This window comes from Pithys albifrons, chromosome 25 (assembly GCF_047495875.1).
Source record: "Pithys albifrons albifrons isolate INPA30051 chromosome 25, PitAlb_v1, whole genome shotgun sequence".
NCBI lineage: Eukaryota > Metazoa > Chordata > Aves > Passeriformes > Thamnophilidae > Pithys > Pithys albifrons.
Window position 1 is genome coordinate 6390452 of NC_092482.1, and position 17434 is coordinate 6407885.

General features: G+C 48.5%; 1 protein-coding gene across 1 annotated transcript; it reads right to left on the reverse strand.

Moving 5' to 3' along the window:
- Window positions 1–14258: 14258 nt before the first annotated feature.
- On the reverse strand, window positions 14259–14564 carry LOC139682628 (feather keratin Cos1-2-like). The gene has a single exon (XM_071577096.1). The coding sequence runs from the start codon at window positions 14562–14564 to the stop codon at window positions 14259–14261; it is 306 nt and encodes a 101-aa protein (XP_071433197.1).
- Window positions 14565–17434: the final 2870 nt, after the last annotated feature.

Genomic DNA, 17434 nt, shown 5'->3' on the forward strand with positions numbered 1-17434 from the left:
GTGCACCCACCTTGTCTTCTCCCTCTCTCCACTGCAATGTTGCAAGGTAGCGAGAATACATTTCTGGCCCAAGTCGTGCAAATTTTAACCACATCTGGGATGTGCACTGGACACCATCTGGACTTTTAGGGAATCTCTCATCCTCTGAAAAGATTATCTCCAGTACGGCTATTTCCCTTAAGCACCGGATACCTTGTTCCATCGTGTTCCACTGTCCTTGCTGTACGTGGAGGTCCTCCTTACAAAGATATCTCTCCCTCACACTTGACAACAGTCGCCGCCAGAGGCTGAGAGTTTCCTGTCTCTTTCCAATGCCCTGATCAATGACCACATCTCGAGACAGGGATCCGAGCTGCCTTGCCTCACTCCCATCTAGAATTGTATCATTGGCTGCAGCATCCCAGATTCGAAGTAGCCAGGTCAAGATGGACTCATTTGCCTGTCATGCGAACTCTCTCCGGAGCTCACGCAGCTCTCCCAGGGATAGGGACCGGGTGATTATTTCTGGCTCCATTTCTTCTGCTTGAGGTGAAGGTCCTGACTCTTCCTCATCATGCACTATACGAACTGATTTGGTCTTTGATTTTCTTTTCTGGACAGGGGCAACTGCTATCGGTTTCTGTTGTCCTTCCGGCTCCTCCATGGTTTGGGTGGGCACGGTGCTGGCTGACGTATCTCTTTTCCTCTCTGGCTCGGCCGTGGTTTGGGTGGGCACGGTGCTGGCTGACGTATCTCTTTTCCTCTCTGGCTCGGCCATGGTCTGGATGGGCACGGTGCTGGCTGACGTATCTCTTTTCCTCTCTGGCTCGGCCGTGGTTTGGTTGTTCACGGTGCTGGCTGACGTATCTCTTTTCCTCTCTGGCTCATCTGTGGTTTGGGTGGACATGGTGCTGGTTGATGTATCTCTTTTCCTCTCTGGCTCAGACGCGGTTTGGGTGGGCACGGTGCCTGTGGTTTTGCTCCTTTTCTCCTCCTCCTGATGATGCTGTACCACACCAAGCAGTGTGCGGTAGGCAGTGGCCAGGGCCCAGCAGGTTGCTGTGAGCTGCACATCTCTGGGACTGCCAGAGCATCTTCCTTTCACATAGCTTAGCATTTTGGCAGGGTCCTGCAGTTGTTCTGGGGTGAATTTCCAGATCATTTGAGGAGAGAAGGTCTCCAAATACTGGCCCATATCTTCCCACTTCCCGTGCCACTCAACATCATCCGCTCCCAGGGCAGGCCTCCAGCAAGCCTCCTTAGAAAGCCCAGTTCTGACCCTAAACATGGTGTATACAGTACAGAGGAGACAAAGCAACACTAACAGCACTAACAGTAGGATTATGCTGTCCCTAACATCAAAAGGAAGCTCAATATTTTCAATGATTGTTGTAGCAGAGGTGAAAAGGTGGAAGTGACCATCTCCGCCTGTTTTCCCCACAAGCTGGGTGCTATTTTTAATGAGACCCCAGAGGTAACAACCCAAACCAGGACAGGCAAACCAGACTGAATATACATTCACAATGAAATTCATTGCTTCTGATGTTATGACAACATAAACATAGTATATTAATAAAGCAATTTTGATCCTTCTCCCTGGTATTAAAGGGAGAATCAAAACAGGCAAATGGTTCCCCATGTGTTGAAATATGAACAGGTCCAGATACACCATCCACATGAATACATCAAGCAACATGGTAGTCAGGGAGTTTCTATATCCAAATACACAAAATGAAATTGTAATTCTGACATCTCTCTCGTGGCCCCACGTTGGGCACCAAAAGATGTGCTGGTTTAAAGGCGAACCAGCAGGGGAAATGAACTCACCACGAGCGAGATTATAAGTCTGAGCTAAAATTTAATAATAATATTACACTAAAAACACTGACACGAAAGGGAAATTGCTTTCAACTCACAATACCCCAGCAGTATAACCCAGTGTCCTGGGGCACAAACCCAAGGGGGTTTGTTTGCCCTTGTGCTGAGACCCCTGTGGTTCCCCCAAGTCCAGAGCAAAAGGAAAAGAAAAACCTGTTGGTGCAGGCGAGGGCTGTGGTCTGGGTGAGAGCGGGGATCTCCTCCTGTTGAGGTCCTGCTGCTCCTCTGGATCCGACGAGAAGTTCCTGAGGTCTTCTTACCCACCACTTATGTACCCTCAGGGAGCACCCAGTCCCTCCCCCTGGGCGGGGACTCACACAATGGGTGATTAACTCTGGGAGCCAGGGGGTGTTGAACTGTTGATGGCCCATTAGCAGCTCCGCCCCCCTCAGGCTGGGTGTGAAGGTGATAATGGCTCCCTGGGCAGCTGCTGCTAATGGCCCTTTGTCCTTGGGGAATGAACAGAGGGGGTAGAATACACAGCTTTGATCACCCCCACAGAGTGTTAGCTGATCCCTCCTGCTGAACTAGGACACCCAGGAATGCTCCTGCCTAAGCTGCAGGAAAATAACCCGCTCATCCCAGCCTCAGCCTCTATCCAGAAGGAGACGGTCTGCCCTCTGCCCACACAAGCACCATTAGAGAGCACTCGCAGAAGAAGAAGAAGTAGCGTGAATGGACTGGACACTTGACCCTGTCCTAGAGAGAGGGTGGAGGAAAAAGGGGGTTCCCACTCACCTGGTTCCAAGGAGAAAGAGATGATAGAAGTGTTTGAGAGACTCACCAGTTAGACTGGCTTTTTTATTGGCCCCAAAGTGCCTCCGGGCCTAAGGCTGTGCTGCATAAATGACAATTTTCTGCATGATCCCAATGAACAGAAAGATCATACGGAATAATATGGTATAAGCTTGCTGTAGTTTGGAATTATTATTTAAATTCTCTCCCCTGCCACTAACTGCCCATGCCATTAGTTAACAAAAGAGGTAGTTAACTGCTACAATCTTCTCCTTGATTGGTTGGGTGGGGGCAGGTTGTCTCTTTTGGTTTTGGGGACATTTTTTTTTGACTTCTAGCTCGGCTGAACACGGAGCGGGGTGTGTGCTGCTGAGGAGAGAAGCCGGTCTTCTCCTGCTCCTCGTTGCTGCTGGCTGCTGCTGTTGCTTCTTGCTGAGCCGCTTCTTTTCTCCTCGCCACGGCTGTTCTCCTCGTTTCTGCATTTGGAGGTCCCAGTCTCTGCTCCACTCTCACCGCCACCTGCAGCGTCACGGCCTGCCCACCCCGCCTGGGGCAGTGACCTGGGAGAGAGAAGTTTGCAGCTGCTTTTCCAGGACATGCGGCAGTTCCCCACTTCCAGTTTTCCTTCTTCATTTGGGATGAGACACAGAGGGAGAGACAGAATTCAACTGGGAACTCACCCTGCAGCCAGCTGGGTTGTGACACAGACACTGCCTATTACTTTTTTCAGGAAGAAACTTACTGGTTTGGTTTTTGTTGTTTTTTTTCTTGTGGTGTTGGGGGAAGCAGTTTGGTCTGGTCTGTTTAGTTACATGTATACCTCCATATATATTTTTATATACATATATCTATATCTATATATCTCAGTTAAGAACAGTTATTCTTCTTGTATCCATTGTCTGATTAAAGTTCCTTTTCTTAAATTTGATAAAGAGTGGCATGATTATTGTGGAGGAAAGCCCTCCTCCACTTGTGGGTAAACATTTTGATTTTTTGACCCTCCAACTGAGACAAAGCTACTCTTTCCCTCTACACTGACTTTGCAGTTCCTGGCTGACATTGTTGCCATAAAAGTCTGTAAAAAAGACTCCGAGCCCAGTTTTGTAGGAGATCAGACAATGGGCAGGCACTTTGATGAGCAGCCCCGCTCATCCAGGAATACATCGACGCGCGCGTAAGCAAGCTCTAAGTTCTATAGTTTTTATAATATAACCTATCCAATTACTACTGTCCACATGTCCAGTTCCACCTCTGTCCCCTCCCAGTTCCCACCCCTGTTGAATTGGGGCTGGGGTCGTTGGGACCCTCTGTCTTCATCCACCTCCTCTTCTTCAGCACAAAGGTCTCTTCGACGCTCTTCAGGGCTTCGGGTCACGCTGCTCCATGTTTATGTTCTCTTCTGATATGTTGTAATCAGGTACCTTGAGGAAGAGACTAAATAGCTGGCAGATCTCAGCTGCTTGTTCTGGAGCAGGGGTAGAGATAGAAGGATTTTATGCCACAAGCTGCTAAATATTAATTCACTAAAATCTACAGCATTGCATCTACTGTGTCTCTAAAATCTACAAAATATGAAAATTGAAAAATTAAAAAAAACCCTTTCGGCATCATGTCCCACCTTTTAGGAACGGACAAAACTCAAAATTTTGTTCGCTTCTACTTTCCATACTTGAAATTGTACCAAAGAGATGAACAGCATTTGCAACATTTGATCATTCAAGAAGCGATTATGCGAACACTAACTACATATATCACTACCAAACCCAGCTGTTTCATCCAGGTCCAGTTCGGCAACCATGACGTGAGCTTGTGGAAAACATCATCCAGGCCTAATGAGACATTGTCAAGGGTTACCTGATGCAGAATTTTGGTTTGCTTCTGAATTGCAGCCAGATCTTTCTCAATTCTTCCACTTTGGTCTATGTAGGAACAACAACTAGTGTTAATGACTTTACACACACCTCCCTGTGAGGCTAGTATCAAATTCAGGGCCATTCTATTTTGCAGAACTACACGAGACAAACTGTGGACCTCTTCTTTCAGAGCTGTAATAGCGTCTGTGGTTTTATCTTGGAGGTTTTCGAGGATAGCTGAGATGTTGACAACTGCTTTTTCTAATTCACTTACTCCTAAGGATGGAATTGCAGCCCTGACTATACTGTGGAAAAGTGTGGGATGATCTATAAGGGGATTATTGGTTCTCTTTACCCTTCTGGGATAGATTCTTCCCCACTCTTCCTGTTCATCAATTCGGTCAAGGATTGTTATGTTTGGTATCACAGCTCCTAAAGTGCAGACCCTGTCTTTATTGAGGGGTAAAACTTTCTAGGCTTCATTTTCACAGATCCAGTACCACTCTGAGCCTTGTTTAGGGACTATTCTCCAAGGTCGTGCTGCCATTTTTACCACCATCTTTGGGGTTAACCCTTTGGTAGCTGTGCTGGTGTCACAGTAAGTAGGAAGGGTGACATTTCCTGTAACATTAATATACAGACAGGGAACAGTTTGATCGTCTTGACCGAGAATTACATTGCTCAGGGGTATTGAATAATAGGCTTTCTCAACTAGTTTCCATGTCCCCGGGACTCCGAAAGTCTCACCAAAGTTTGTCTCGTTCATTAGAATACCAATCAGGGGCCAATCACTTTCTTTATCATCAATCGCTGGCGTTTGTGTACAAATCCAGCAGTCAGTTTTGTGAAGGATTTTAGACACATTTTGCACCAGGGTCACATGTAAATTTTGATTCCACACTCGCATCATAGTTACCGACTGTACAGACCACATGTACAGAAGCAGCAGTCTAAGCCGCATCATCGTCATCAGTGTCCGGTTCTGCTTTGTCGATTGTCCCAGGAATCGATGCTTTCTTCACTCTGGAGTAATGGAACCAGGGTCCTTTCCCGGCAACTTTAACTGCAGTAAAAGAAGTCAGCTGGACTTGGAAGGGTCCTTTCCACTTAGCTCGCAGCAGATCGTTGTCCCACCATTTGACGTAGACCCAGTCTCCGGGCTGGAATTGATGAGCAGGTGTGTCTAGTCCGATCGGTCTGGATAGCTCAACAAATTTCTGGAGTTACTGTAAAATAGAGCTTAAAGCCATTAAATACTTTTGTAAATCAACTTTCCCTTTTATGTGAATGTCCCCCGGGAGGTGCGGAGCTTGGTATGGTCTCCCATACAGTATTTCATAAGGGCTTAAGTTATCCTTCCGCCTTGGTTGAATACGAATTCTCAGGAGAGCCAGAGGCAGAGCTTGAACCCATGACATGGATGTTTCTTGACAAATTTTACTGATTTGCATTTTGAGGGTACCATTCATGTGTTCAACTTTGCCACTCGCCTGAGGCCTGTAGGGAGTATGCAAGTCCCAAACAATTCCGAGGATACGACACACCTCCTTAACTATGGTTGCAATGAAATGTGTCCCTCTGTCTGATGACATTCCCAGAGGAACTCTAAATCTTGGAATTATGTGGTTAAGTAGAGTTTTTACCACTTCCCTTGCTGTGTTGGTGCGACAGGGGTATGCCTCAGGCCATCCACTGAATGTGTCAACTAGTACCAGTATGTATTTATACCCTTCTCTGGGTGGTAACTCAGCAAAATCTATTTGCCAGTAATCTCCAGGAAAGTCTCCAGCCTTTGTTACCCCTAGCACCACTCTCTTGGTTGTGTCAGGATTATTTTGCCTGCAAATTTCACATTTGCTAACAGTGGATTGCACGACCTCGGTCATGCCTGTCCCTATGATTACCTTTTTTAGGTGCTTTAGAAGGTTTTCACTTCCTCAGTGTGTAGCTTCATGTGCCTGCAGAGCTATTTCTCTAAGGATTGGGGCTGTAACTACAACCTGTCCTGTGGGTGTAACCGCCCATCCACTTTCTTTAATTTCTGCGTTAAGGGACTTAATTAACTGCTGGTCTTTTTCATGGTATTTTGGGGTGAATCCTGTCAAGTCAATTTCTTTTTGTGGTATTACTGGCAGGATGCCTTTTTCTGCAGCCTTTTTTGCTGCCTGATCAGCAAAATGATTTCCCAATTCAGGGGCTGTTTTCCCCTTCTGGTGAGCTCTGCAGTGAATGATAGACACCTTTTCTGGTTTCCAAATGCTTTGCAGAAGTGCATTAATTTGGTCTGCGTGTTTGATTCCACTGCCCTGAGCAGTTAACAGGCCTCTCTCCTTCCAGATTGCTCCATGGGCATGAACCACACTGAAAGCATATTTAGAATCTGTCCAGATATTTACCTTCTTTCTTTCGCTTAGTTCCAGGGCTCTCGTTAATGCAATTAGTTCTGCTTTCTGGGATGATACATCTGCTGGTAAGGCTTTTGCTTCAATCACCTCATCTTTCGTTGTGACGGCATATCCTGTCAAATGCTTACCATCCTGCATGAAGCTGCTCCCATCTGTGTACAGCTCCCAGTCTGGGTCCTCAAGGGGTGTGTCCTTCAGGTCTGGTCTGCTGGCGTAGACCTCCTCTAGTGTCTGTAAGCAATCATGCTCGGGCACACTGTCAGTTAGTGTCGAGGACAGAAACATGGCAGGATTTACACTGGATGTTGTTTTCAGGGTAACATCATCCTGTTCCAACAACACAGCTTGGTACTTGAGCATTCTGCTAGGGGAAAACCAGTGACCCCCCTTTCGCTCAAGCACTGCCTGAACTGCATGGGGTACATACACGACAATGCACTGCCCCAGGGTGAGTTTACGAGCTTCTTGGATTAGGACAACAGTCGCAGCCACAGCTCGCAAACATCCCGGCCACCCCTGGCTGACATTGTCTAGCTGTTTGGAGAAGTAAGCCACAGCCCTGCGCTGGCATCCTAGGGTCTGTGACAGTACCCCCAGGGCAACACCCTGTTGCTCATGTGTGAACAGTTCAAAAGGTTTGGTTAAGTCTGGCAGTCCCAGTGCTGGAGCTGACATCAAGGATTGTTTCAGCTGTTTAAATGCAGCTCTAGTTTCATCAGTCCATTCCACGACTCCTCCCTGGGCCGCTTTCAGTGCTCCATATAAGGGTTTGACTAATAGTCCATAATTAGCCACCCAAAGTCTGCACCATCCTGCCATGCCCAGGAAAGCCTGCATCTCTCTGACGGTGTGGGGCTCCAGGAGACGGCAGATGGCTTCTTTCCTGTCTGCACTGAGCCATCGATGTCCCTTGTATATTTCCAGCCCCAGGTAGATGACTAGTTCCTTTGCAATTTGTGCTTTCTCTTTTGAGACTTTATATCCATTTAAACTCAAAAAATTTAAAAGACTTACAGTGAGTCTGATGCATTCATCTCGGCTTCTCGTGCCGAGCATAAGATCATCGACATACTGTAGGAGGATTCCCTCTGGCTCCTGCCTTCTCCATTCCTCCAGCTCCTTAGCTAGTTGGTTCCTGAATAGCGTTGGGCTGTTCTTATAGCCTTGGGGTAGAACTGTCCAGGTGAGTTGGATTTTTCTTCCTGTTTCAGGGTTCTGCCATTCAAAAGCAAAGAGCTCTTGGCTGTCTTTATGCACAGGAATACAGAAGAAGGCATCCTTGAGATCAAGCACAGTAAACCACCCTAAATCATCAGTTAATGTGGTGAGCAGGGTATATGGGTTAGCCACTACAGGGTGTATGTCCTCTGTTATTCTGTCAATTGCCCTTAGATCCTGCACTAAACGATAGCTCTTGCCATCGGCCTTTTTCACAGGCAGGATAGGGGTATTATATTTGGATTCACATTCTACCAATAGCTTGAATTTGAGAAACGTTTCAGTTAGGGGTGCTAATCCTTTCAAGCTCTCTAGGCTCAAAGGGTATTGTTTTTGTCTTACCGGTGTTGCTCCTGGCTTGAGAGTGATGCTTACTGGTTCTGCTTGCGTGGATCTTCCAGGGTAATCACTGGCCCATACTAAGGGGATGACAGCATCCTCTACCTCTGCTGGGATCTCCTCGTGGCTTTCCTGTATGAAAAAGGTAGCTGCTTCGATATATTTAGTATCAGGAATTATGACATTTATTTTCCCGCCTTTGCAGAATTTAATCTCAGCCTCCAATTTCTCTAACAAATCTCTGCCTAGTAAAGGCTTGGGAGAGTTTGGCATATAAAGAAATTGATGAGTTACCCAGTGCTTGCCTAATTTAAACTTCAGAGGCTTAAAGAAAGGCCTGGTTTCACTTACCCCGGTAGCACCAACTACAGTTATAGAATCATGACTCAGTTTCCCTTCCAAGGTGTTTAACACAGAATAAGCTGCACCTGTATCAACCAAGAATTCAACTTCTTCTTCCCCCAGCTTAGCTATAACCAGAGGTTCTGCTGGGGTAGTAAACCTCCGGTCTGCTTCATGCATTCTGACTCACAGTCAGCTGGGGGCTGGAGGGGGAAGAGGAGGGTTTTCATCCTTTCTCAGGTCTGGGCAATCCTTTCTCCAGTGCCCCTTCTTTTTACAGTAGGAACACCTATCATATTGGTAATGATGCTTACACCCCTTATTCTGGGTATTGTGTTTACGACGCTCCTGGCAGTTACAGTGTCCATGACCGTCATCTTCCTCCTCCAGTTCCAACGCCTTTGTTTTGCCCTTTTGTTCTCTATTCTGGTATACCACCCAAGCTATATCCAGCAACTCACTAATATCCTTTTTGTCCCTTGCCTTCTGCAGTTTCCTCCTTATGTCATCTGCAGACTGGCCTATGAACAAATTAACCAAATGGTTTTTTCCTGTGTCTGATTCTGTATCTATGTCTGTGTATTTTCTTATGACATCTTTCAGCTTATTCATGAAATCAGTAGGAGATTCATTTTTGTCCTGTTTTACCTCATACATCTTAGCCCAATTCACTGCTTTTGGGATAGCATGTCTGAACCCATAAACCACATACTCCTGGTATCGTGTCAGTGCTTCCCTCTGTGCTGGCACATTAGGATTCCATTTTGGATCCATTGGGGGAAATATCTGCAGAACTTCCCCCGAAATCTGCCCAGCTGCCCTCAGCAGCTGAATTCCAGCTTTTGCTGCTCTCTTAACCATTTCTTTCTCTGTGCTGTCCAATAGGGTGTCCATCAGCACTTCAAGGTCAAACCAATCTGGATCCTGAGTCTTTATTGCCCTTTCTACATAATTAGCAACTTTATCGGGATTGTCTCTATATAACCCCACTGAAGCCTTCCACTGCTGCAGCTCTACCAGTGAAAAAGGAGTCTTTATATACATAGGACCTTGGTTTCCCATAGCCTGCCTTAAAGGAGCTTCTAGCACAAGCTTTTCCTTCCCTTTTCTTGTTCTCCTAGCTATGGGATCAGGATCTGATAAGGCAGTCAGCAATCTCTTCCCTACTTTCCTAGTGGGCGCCGCAGAAGCTTTCACTTTTGGTTTTACCACGGGAGCTTTCTCCTCCTCTGAGCTATCCGATTCATCACCTGAAGGCTCCACGTCTGATTCCTTATTCCTGGGGAACAAAAGTGGGGGAAGGCTTCCCCTCCTCTGTTCCCTTGCTCCCTGTTGCTGTGAGCTCGAAGCAGGAAATTCCCCCGCTGCCCCCCCGCCTCTGCTCCGCGGCTCTGTATGCCAAGGCGGAGCAGTGGGGACAACCCCGCCTCCACTGTACCCCCCTGGGTACAGATATAATCCATACGGGTAAGGAATGGGAGGTGTTAAGGGGAAGGAGGCGTGCCTGGCCCTGCCCTCAAAGGCAGGATCGAAAGCTCCTATGTTGTATGGGGAGGGTCTCTCCATTTTGGGTACCACGTCAACCCCTCCTGCGGTTCCTGCCACCACACCATTGCTCGCACTGAAATCTATAAGATCAGCTGGTCCTGCCGGCTTTGCCGTCCCTGGGGGGTCGAGCACAGCCCCTCCAGGTCCATGATCTCCCCTTCCCACGGGCTGATCTATTCTAGCCGTGAGATCCGTTCCAGGCTGAGCCCCTGCCCCGGCTCCAGCTGCTCCTATGGCCCCTGTTGCTATGGTAACCGCGTCTGGCTGATCGAACGCCCCGGCTTTCCCCGCCGTGCCTGGCTGCAAAGCCGCAGCCCCATCAATCGCTTGCAGAGCGTCAGCCCCGCTTCCACCAGCCTGCACGCTCTGTGCCGCCAGCTCCGGCTTCGGTAAGGGGACAAGCAACCCCCCATCTCCAACAGCCACGCCTGCTGCTGCTCCACCAGGTCCCGCTGGCAGCCCTGGGCTGGGAACTGCCACTCCTGCAGCCCCTGCCCCCACGCTAGGACCAGATCCAGCAGCCACCGCTGCCCCCGCTCCGGGACCGGATCCAGCAGCCCCTCCGGCTGCTTCAGCCCCAGGACTGGATCCAGCAGCCCCTCCGGCTGCTCCAGCCCTCAAATTTGGAGCAATTAAGAGGTCCCAATCCTCTTCCTTAGGAATAGAAAACCTGGCTAATATCCTCTTTCTTGGTTTTTCCATGCCGTTTCCCCTTTGCCTTTCCCAGAACAAACACAGGCTCTCCTGAGTCCCCAGCTGGGGAGCCAGCCTTGGAAATACCCTTCTCATACCCTTTCATCCATTCTGGATGGGACAGAAAGGCCAAAAACAACTCAGCATACTTCACTTCATTCCATCTTCCCTCTGTATGCAAGATCGAAATTAGCTGTAACACATCCTCTAGCACAAAAGACCCGGTTTTGGGCCAAACTTTTCCCCTACGCCTACTACAATGAAGGGGCCACATATTAAGACAGAGCCTACACAGTTCCTGTTTCTTCAGAGATGTTTCAGAACCAGTAAGAGGACTCCAGTGATCTAAAACCAAGCCTAAAGGGTAATCTTTTGGTATCTCGTCCTCTGAACTTTGGACACAGCCCATAGTGATTCTTTAGCAACACCACCACCAGTGCCTCAGGCTAAACCAGACAGCTTTGACTCCGGAGTTCACAAGAGGCGTCCCCCTTGCAGCCGGCCTCCCAGCCTGCTACCCTCCTGCAAATGCTGCGTGGTCTGCCCTTCTTGAGGCTCAAGGGACAACCCCGTCCCTCCCAGGCGAAAACCCTCGCCCTCCCAGGCCAGGAAACTGGCTAGGCCTAAGGCCAGTTCTCCCTCCCGACCCTTCCGTATTCCTACCAGGTACAAAAAATCCCCCCTTTCCGTAGCCAAATGCCACAGAAACCCAAAGTAACTGCCCGTTATCTCACTTCCGTGGTGCGGACCAGGACTTTGAAGTGAATCAGGTGCTGCTTCCACCTTTCAGGCGCCAAACTGTTGCCGTAAAAGTCTGTAAAAAAGACTCTGAGCCAAGTTTTGTAGGAGATAAGATAATGGGCAGGCACTTTAATGAGCAACATCCAGGAATACATCGAAGCGCGCGCAAGCAAGCTTTAAGTTCTATAGTTTTTATAATATAACCTATCCAATCACCACTGTCCACATGTCCAGTTCCACCTCTGTCCCCTCCCAGTTCCCACCCCTGTTGAATTGGGGCTGGGGTCGTTGGGACCCTCTGTCTTCATCCACCTCCTCTTCTTCAGCACACAAAGGTCTCTTGGACGCTCTCCAGGGCTTCGGGTCACACTGCTCCATGTTTATGTTCTCTTCTGATATGCTTTAATCAGGTACCTTGAGGAAGAGACTAAATAGCTGGCAGATCTCAGCTGCCTGTTCTGGAGCAGGGGTAGAGATAGAAGGATTTTATGCTACAAGCTGCTAAATATTAATTGACTAAAATCTACAGCATTACATCTACTGTGTCTCTAAAATCTACAAAATATGAAAATTGAAAAATGAAAAAAAACCCTTTCGGCATCAACATCATGCCAGTCCCTTCATGGATACTTCTGAAGGTGAGTATGAAATGTTCCAGGATTCCCTGTAGCAAGGATGTGTGAGTGTGGGCAGAAGTTATAAATGAAGTGCAGAAGGGATCCAGGGGAGGCAGGTGATGCAGCCTGGAGCACTCAGGTGGATTTTTTATGGTTCTACTGAGAGGAAGGGCCTCAGCTGCCTCAGTCATTATCTCATCACTGAAGAGCTCCCTGATTATGTGTCCCATCCTCATCTCTCCTTTTCCATCAGCTCATTTCTGAACTTCAGGTTTTCAACTCTCTTTCCCCCAAAGTGCCCGTAGGAGGAAATTGCCAAAGTCTCTGACCTTCTCCTCTGCCTGGACAGTCCCTCAGACTCCTGCAGCAATGGTGCTTGAGCATCTCTGCTGCCTGGAGTGCTCTGTCTCTTTTCTGGCAGGGAGCTCCTCAGCAGCTACTCAGTTACATCCTTTGTTATCCTGTCTCATGACAACACTTTGATGCTACAGGGTTCTGGTGGCTCTATAGGGGTGGAGAAACCCTCTGCTCCCACTAACCCTTGTCTAGAGCTAGGAGGTATGGGAAGAGGGATGAGATCATGGGGATGTTGCAAGGGGAAGTTGGTGAATATCAGGGCTGGAGTCAATAGCTCCAGAAAACAGAAGCAACACTGCAAGTGCCAAGAATCACCACCAGCAGCAGCAATATAGGAATCTAGGTATGGTATAACCTTCCCCATTCCTGAGGAATGTCATCCCCACTGGCTCTCTGTGGAGATATCGTTACCTGCAGACTTTCCTGCATTTGTTCTTCCTCATCGAGTTTCCCAATGTGGAGATCTAGTAGATCACCACTGTGGCATCAAAGGTGATGAAGACTTTCCTTGTCATCGGGGAAATCCTTTATGTTCCCTGCAGGCTCTGACAGTCATTTTTCCCTTTTTTCTTGACTACCTCTGAGTTCATAATCCAAACAGTGATGTCCTTTAATCAAAATTGCACCATCTGCAAACTGCTCCATTACACCACTCTCATGAACAAGAGTCACAGTATTCTATATTACAAGTAAAATGTATATGTGAATGTTGCACTAATAGTGAAGCCAAAAGTCATTTTCATTAGGAAGATAGACCCCTGACCCAAGCCAAGAGAGCATTTAGGAGGTGTTGGGTTCACAAGGATGGGGACTCCACTGCATAGATTGAGTGTGATTAATACCAGTTCTAAATTCTGAATTACCTCAGCCTTGCACATCTGGACAGCAGCTGGGCCCTGCCAGGTGCTGAAGGAGTGTATGGGGTATGGATCTCATCTTTGTTCCCAGATGTCCTGGTCAGACTCTAGGCTGGGTAATGAAAGATGGAGAGGAAGAGATGAGATTGTGGACTGTTCCCAGGCATTGCTGTTTCCCATCTCCACTCCCAAAACACTTTGGAGCCAGGGTCTCCCAGAGGGCTGTTGGCTGTGGAGTAGCCAGGGTTGTATTCATCAGTGTCAAAGGAAAGGGTAAAAAGTAAAGTCCACTGCAGGAGGTTCCACACATTGCTTTGTCCACCTTTATCCCTGAGCACACTGGAAGAGTTGCCCCAGAACAACAGATGACTCAGAGGCTGAGGCTTGAATGCAGCACAATTTTAATAAACCTAAAGAAGAAAAGGAGGCAGCGCGCAGAGAGCACCAGGAGCAGTCACTAAATGGATGCCTCTATGGTGTTCTTTGGCCCACCCTGCTGAGAGAGGAAGGGCAACAGGTCCCCACTGCTGGCCTTGGGACGTGGGAGCAGAAAAGGGCAGAGAGAGAGAGAGAGAGGAGTCAAAGAAGGAAACTATGGTTCAAAGACCTAAATGCAGTGTCCCAAAGTTCTGTTTTCAGTCCAGCACCACAATCAGAGGTCTTGCAGGTTGTTGTCAAATGATGTTTCCAGAGGCTTTAGCAGGGGGGGCATCTGCCACCGTAGCACCTGGTGATGCAGGAGAGGTCAAAGCCCCCGGAGTTGATGGGCACTCCGCCACAGCTGAGGATGCTGCCAACAGCAGCGGAGGTGGAGGATCCCACCACGGTGTTCTGAGGGAAGGAGCTGAGGATGGGACCGGGCAGGGTCACCACCACAGCAGAGGGCTGGATGGCAACAGTGGAGCTCTGGCACTGCCTGACACAGCACTCATTGCAGCTGTTGGCCAGCGGGGTCGGGCCGCAGGGCTGGCAGCAAGGGTTGCAGGGCTGGCAGCAGGACATGTCTCTGGATCACAGGGACACCTGGGAGAAAGGCCAGGGAGAAGCACAAAGCACAGGCACATGAGAAGCAGCTCTGCACTCAAGCAGCCTGCAGCCAAGGCACCTCCTGGCCCACATTTCATTGCCCAGCTCCAAGCCCAGGAGACACTTCATCCAGATCCAAGCCTTTCTCTCCTTCCCTCTCCCAGGAGAAGCAGCCCCCACTCCTAGGATAGGTCAGCCTACACCATCTGGGACATTCAGCAAGGAAAGACATGGTGTTGCAGCAGGATGAGAAGAGGTTTCCACTTACCTGATTTCCAGGAAGAAGGAGCTGAGAAAAGTGGATGAGAGAGCAGAGACTTGGGCTGCCTTTTATAGCAGTCCTGCACTGCTTCAGACCCACAGGCATCCTTTGTGGAAGGCATAATTTTCTGACAGCTCATGTCAAATATGAACCATCCCAGGTAATGGTAGGGGCTGTGTCCTGGTTTCCTGCACTGCTGCCTTTTCATTTCCTGGCTAATTCTATATGCCTTCCCTATAGAAGAGCTTCTCTAAGTGCTGGGATGAGAGTCGCAGTGATTTCCGGGGAAGAAAGAAGTCAGCAAAGGCAGAAGGCTCAGATCAAGGGCTGGTGGTATCCTGTGCTGGCAGATGATGTTAATCTGGGTCATTCCTGTGGTTTTGTTTGTGGCAAATTTGTCAGGAAATGAGCATCGCTCTTGTGCTTCTTGCCTGGATGCCCCAGTATTGCCATGTGAGGAGACACCCCAGCATCTCCTCAGCAGAGTCCCCAGTTGGTGATGTTCCTTTGCCTTATAAGAGCTTACAGATTTTTCCTTCTCTGTGCAGACATGCACGAACACATGTCTGTCAGTCGGGATTTGTGGGACCCTCATCATGGGAGCATGTGAAAGTCGTGACTGGGATAACTGTCCTGGTGTGCTCATAAGCACCACACAGCAGCTGGTTGTCCTTGCCGGCAGAAGCCCATCTAGAGCTGAAGAGTGCTGCCTTCAACTCTGCAGACAGGTGTCCAGAGAATGGAAATGCAGCCTCTGTGTCCTGCACCTTGCATTTCCTGCTTTATGTGCAGGGAGAAAGCCCAAGAAATTCTGCCCACCTTTGCAGGCTGTGATCTCTGAATGAATCCCTGATGCTGGACTGTTGCTGGTGCCTGGGATGGGACACAGGCTCCTCATGTGCTGGCTAATGCCAGATGCACTTCCACAGCTCATCCACTTGGTGCTGAGTGGGGCAAAGGCTGAGACCTTCCTCCGAGTGTGTATTGGAATGAAAGCACCAGGTTCCCGTTTTGCTCTTGGGTGAGATGTAGGATGCATTCTCAGGGGGAATCAAACAGCTTTGAGTCAAACTCCTCTGATTTTCAGGTTTTTCATGTCCATACAAAAAACTCAGTCTTGGGGCAGACACATGTGTTTTAGGAAAAACTGCCAAAATCTTGCTACATTTTCTTGTGCAGATGCAGTGAAGACCCTTTTTGCACAGGAAGATCCCATTGCCTACTGATTGCAACCCGGCATTCTGCATGCCACTGTGCTGCCTAAGGGTGGAGGAAGTAGGGGAACCAGGAATGGAGAGGAGTTGAATCTGTGTGTCCCAGGTGGGGATGGAGTGAAGGTATTTTAGCTTTTTTTTTTTTCATCCTATTTCTCACTCTCCAGCACTATGTTTTATTCTTAATATGTAGAATGAGTGTTCTCCATGTCAAGCCTGGTTTTGCCTGTGATGGTAATGGTGAGTAATCCCACTGTCTTCACCTCTACCCACAACCTTTCTCATGTTACTTTCTCCTGTCCCACACAGGAGAGAGGGTGAGAAAGCAGCTGGGTGGGTCTGGAAGCCAGTCAAGGTCTCTGTTCTTTTACACCAACTATGCTAATTAGAAGCACCTTTAGTGTTTTTCATTTACATGCTTTTTTGTTTTCTGTGTGTGCCAGCAGGAGCAAATCTCTTTCTCCCTCTCATGTTCCCCTCAGAGGACAGTGGGAAATGATGCCATTAGATTTTTGTGCTTGTGGACCTGAGAACTCGTGGCAGCTTTCCAGCCATGGGCAGAGCTAAGCACACCAACCTCCGGCCACAGCTTTGACTGAACAAGGAGACCCTGAAGGCCAGTGTCAGAGAAGAGCTGTAAAAGGGAGCTGCTCTGCTCCTGATCTGCTTTCTTCAACTCCTTCTGACTCTGTTAGCAAACATCTCACGTCAAAAGAGATGACAGAGAAGAAACACCTGCTCCCTCAGTTGTCTCGTATCCCTTCCACATGCTTTTCTTGTTCCAACCATCCATCCTTCTCTGCCTGTATTTTCCAGCCATCCACTCTGCATGTTTCCAGATAGCCCTTTCAGAAGATCTCAGCTGTATTTGTAGTCCCAAGTTTCTGAGGTTGAGGCACCAAAGGCTGTTCCCCATAAGCTACAGGCTTCAGGAGTGGTGGGATATGGGAGAAGGGGCATGGAAGAGTTCTCTTGTCTTGGCATGCGGGCAGGAGACCCTTCTGTGCAAAGTTGAGCTCTGGGGAAAGTGGCCTCAGTTCTCCCCTGACATCCCTAATTTTCCCTATGCAGCCAGAGATCTGTGAATGAAGTTTGTCTTTCTGTGAGGGGCTGGTGTTGTGGCCTCAGGGAAAAAGACAAGTTGATGAGAGAGTTTCTGCCATGGAAATCTTCTTCCTCCTTTGACTCCCAGGATGGGTTTGCAGTTGCCAAATGCTGCAAAGAGAGAGCGAGGGCCATTCTCATCCGTGCTCTCTCTATGGTACCAGTGGCAGGAACTGGCAGTTACTTGTCTGTGTCATCCTCGCAGTCCATGGGAATAACTTTGCCTGTCCTGGAAGTGTGATGGCAGTGGGGGATGTGCCCTCTGC

Excerpts from the sequence above, each read along its gene's own strand:
- LOC139682628 (XM_071577096.1), bottom strand. The coding sequence starts at position 14,564 with ATGTCCTGCTGCCAGCCCTGCAACCCTTGCTGCCAGCCCTGCGGCCCG.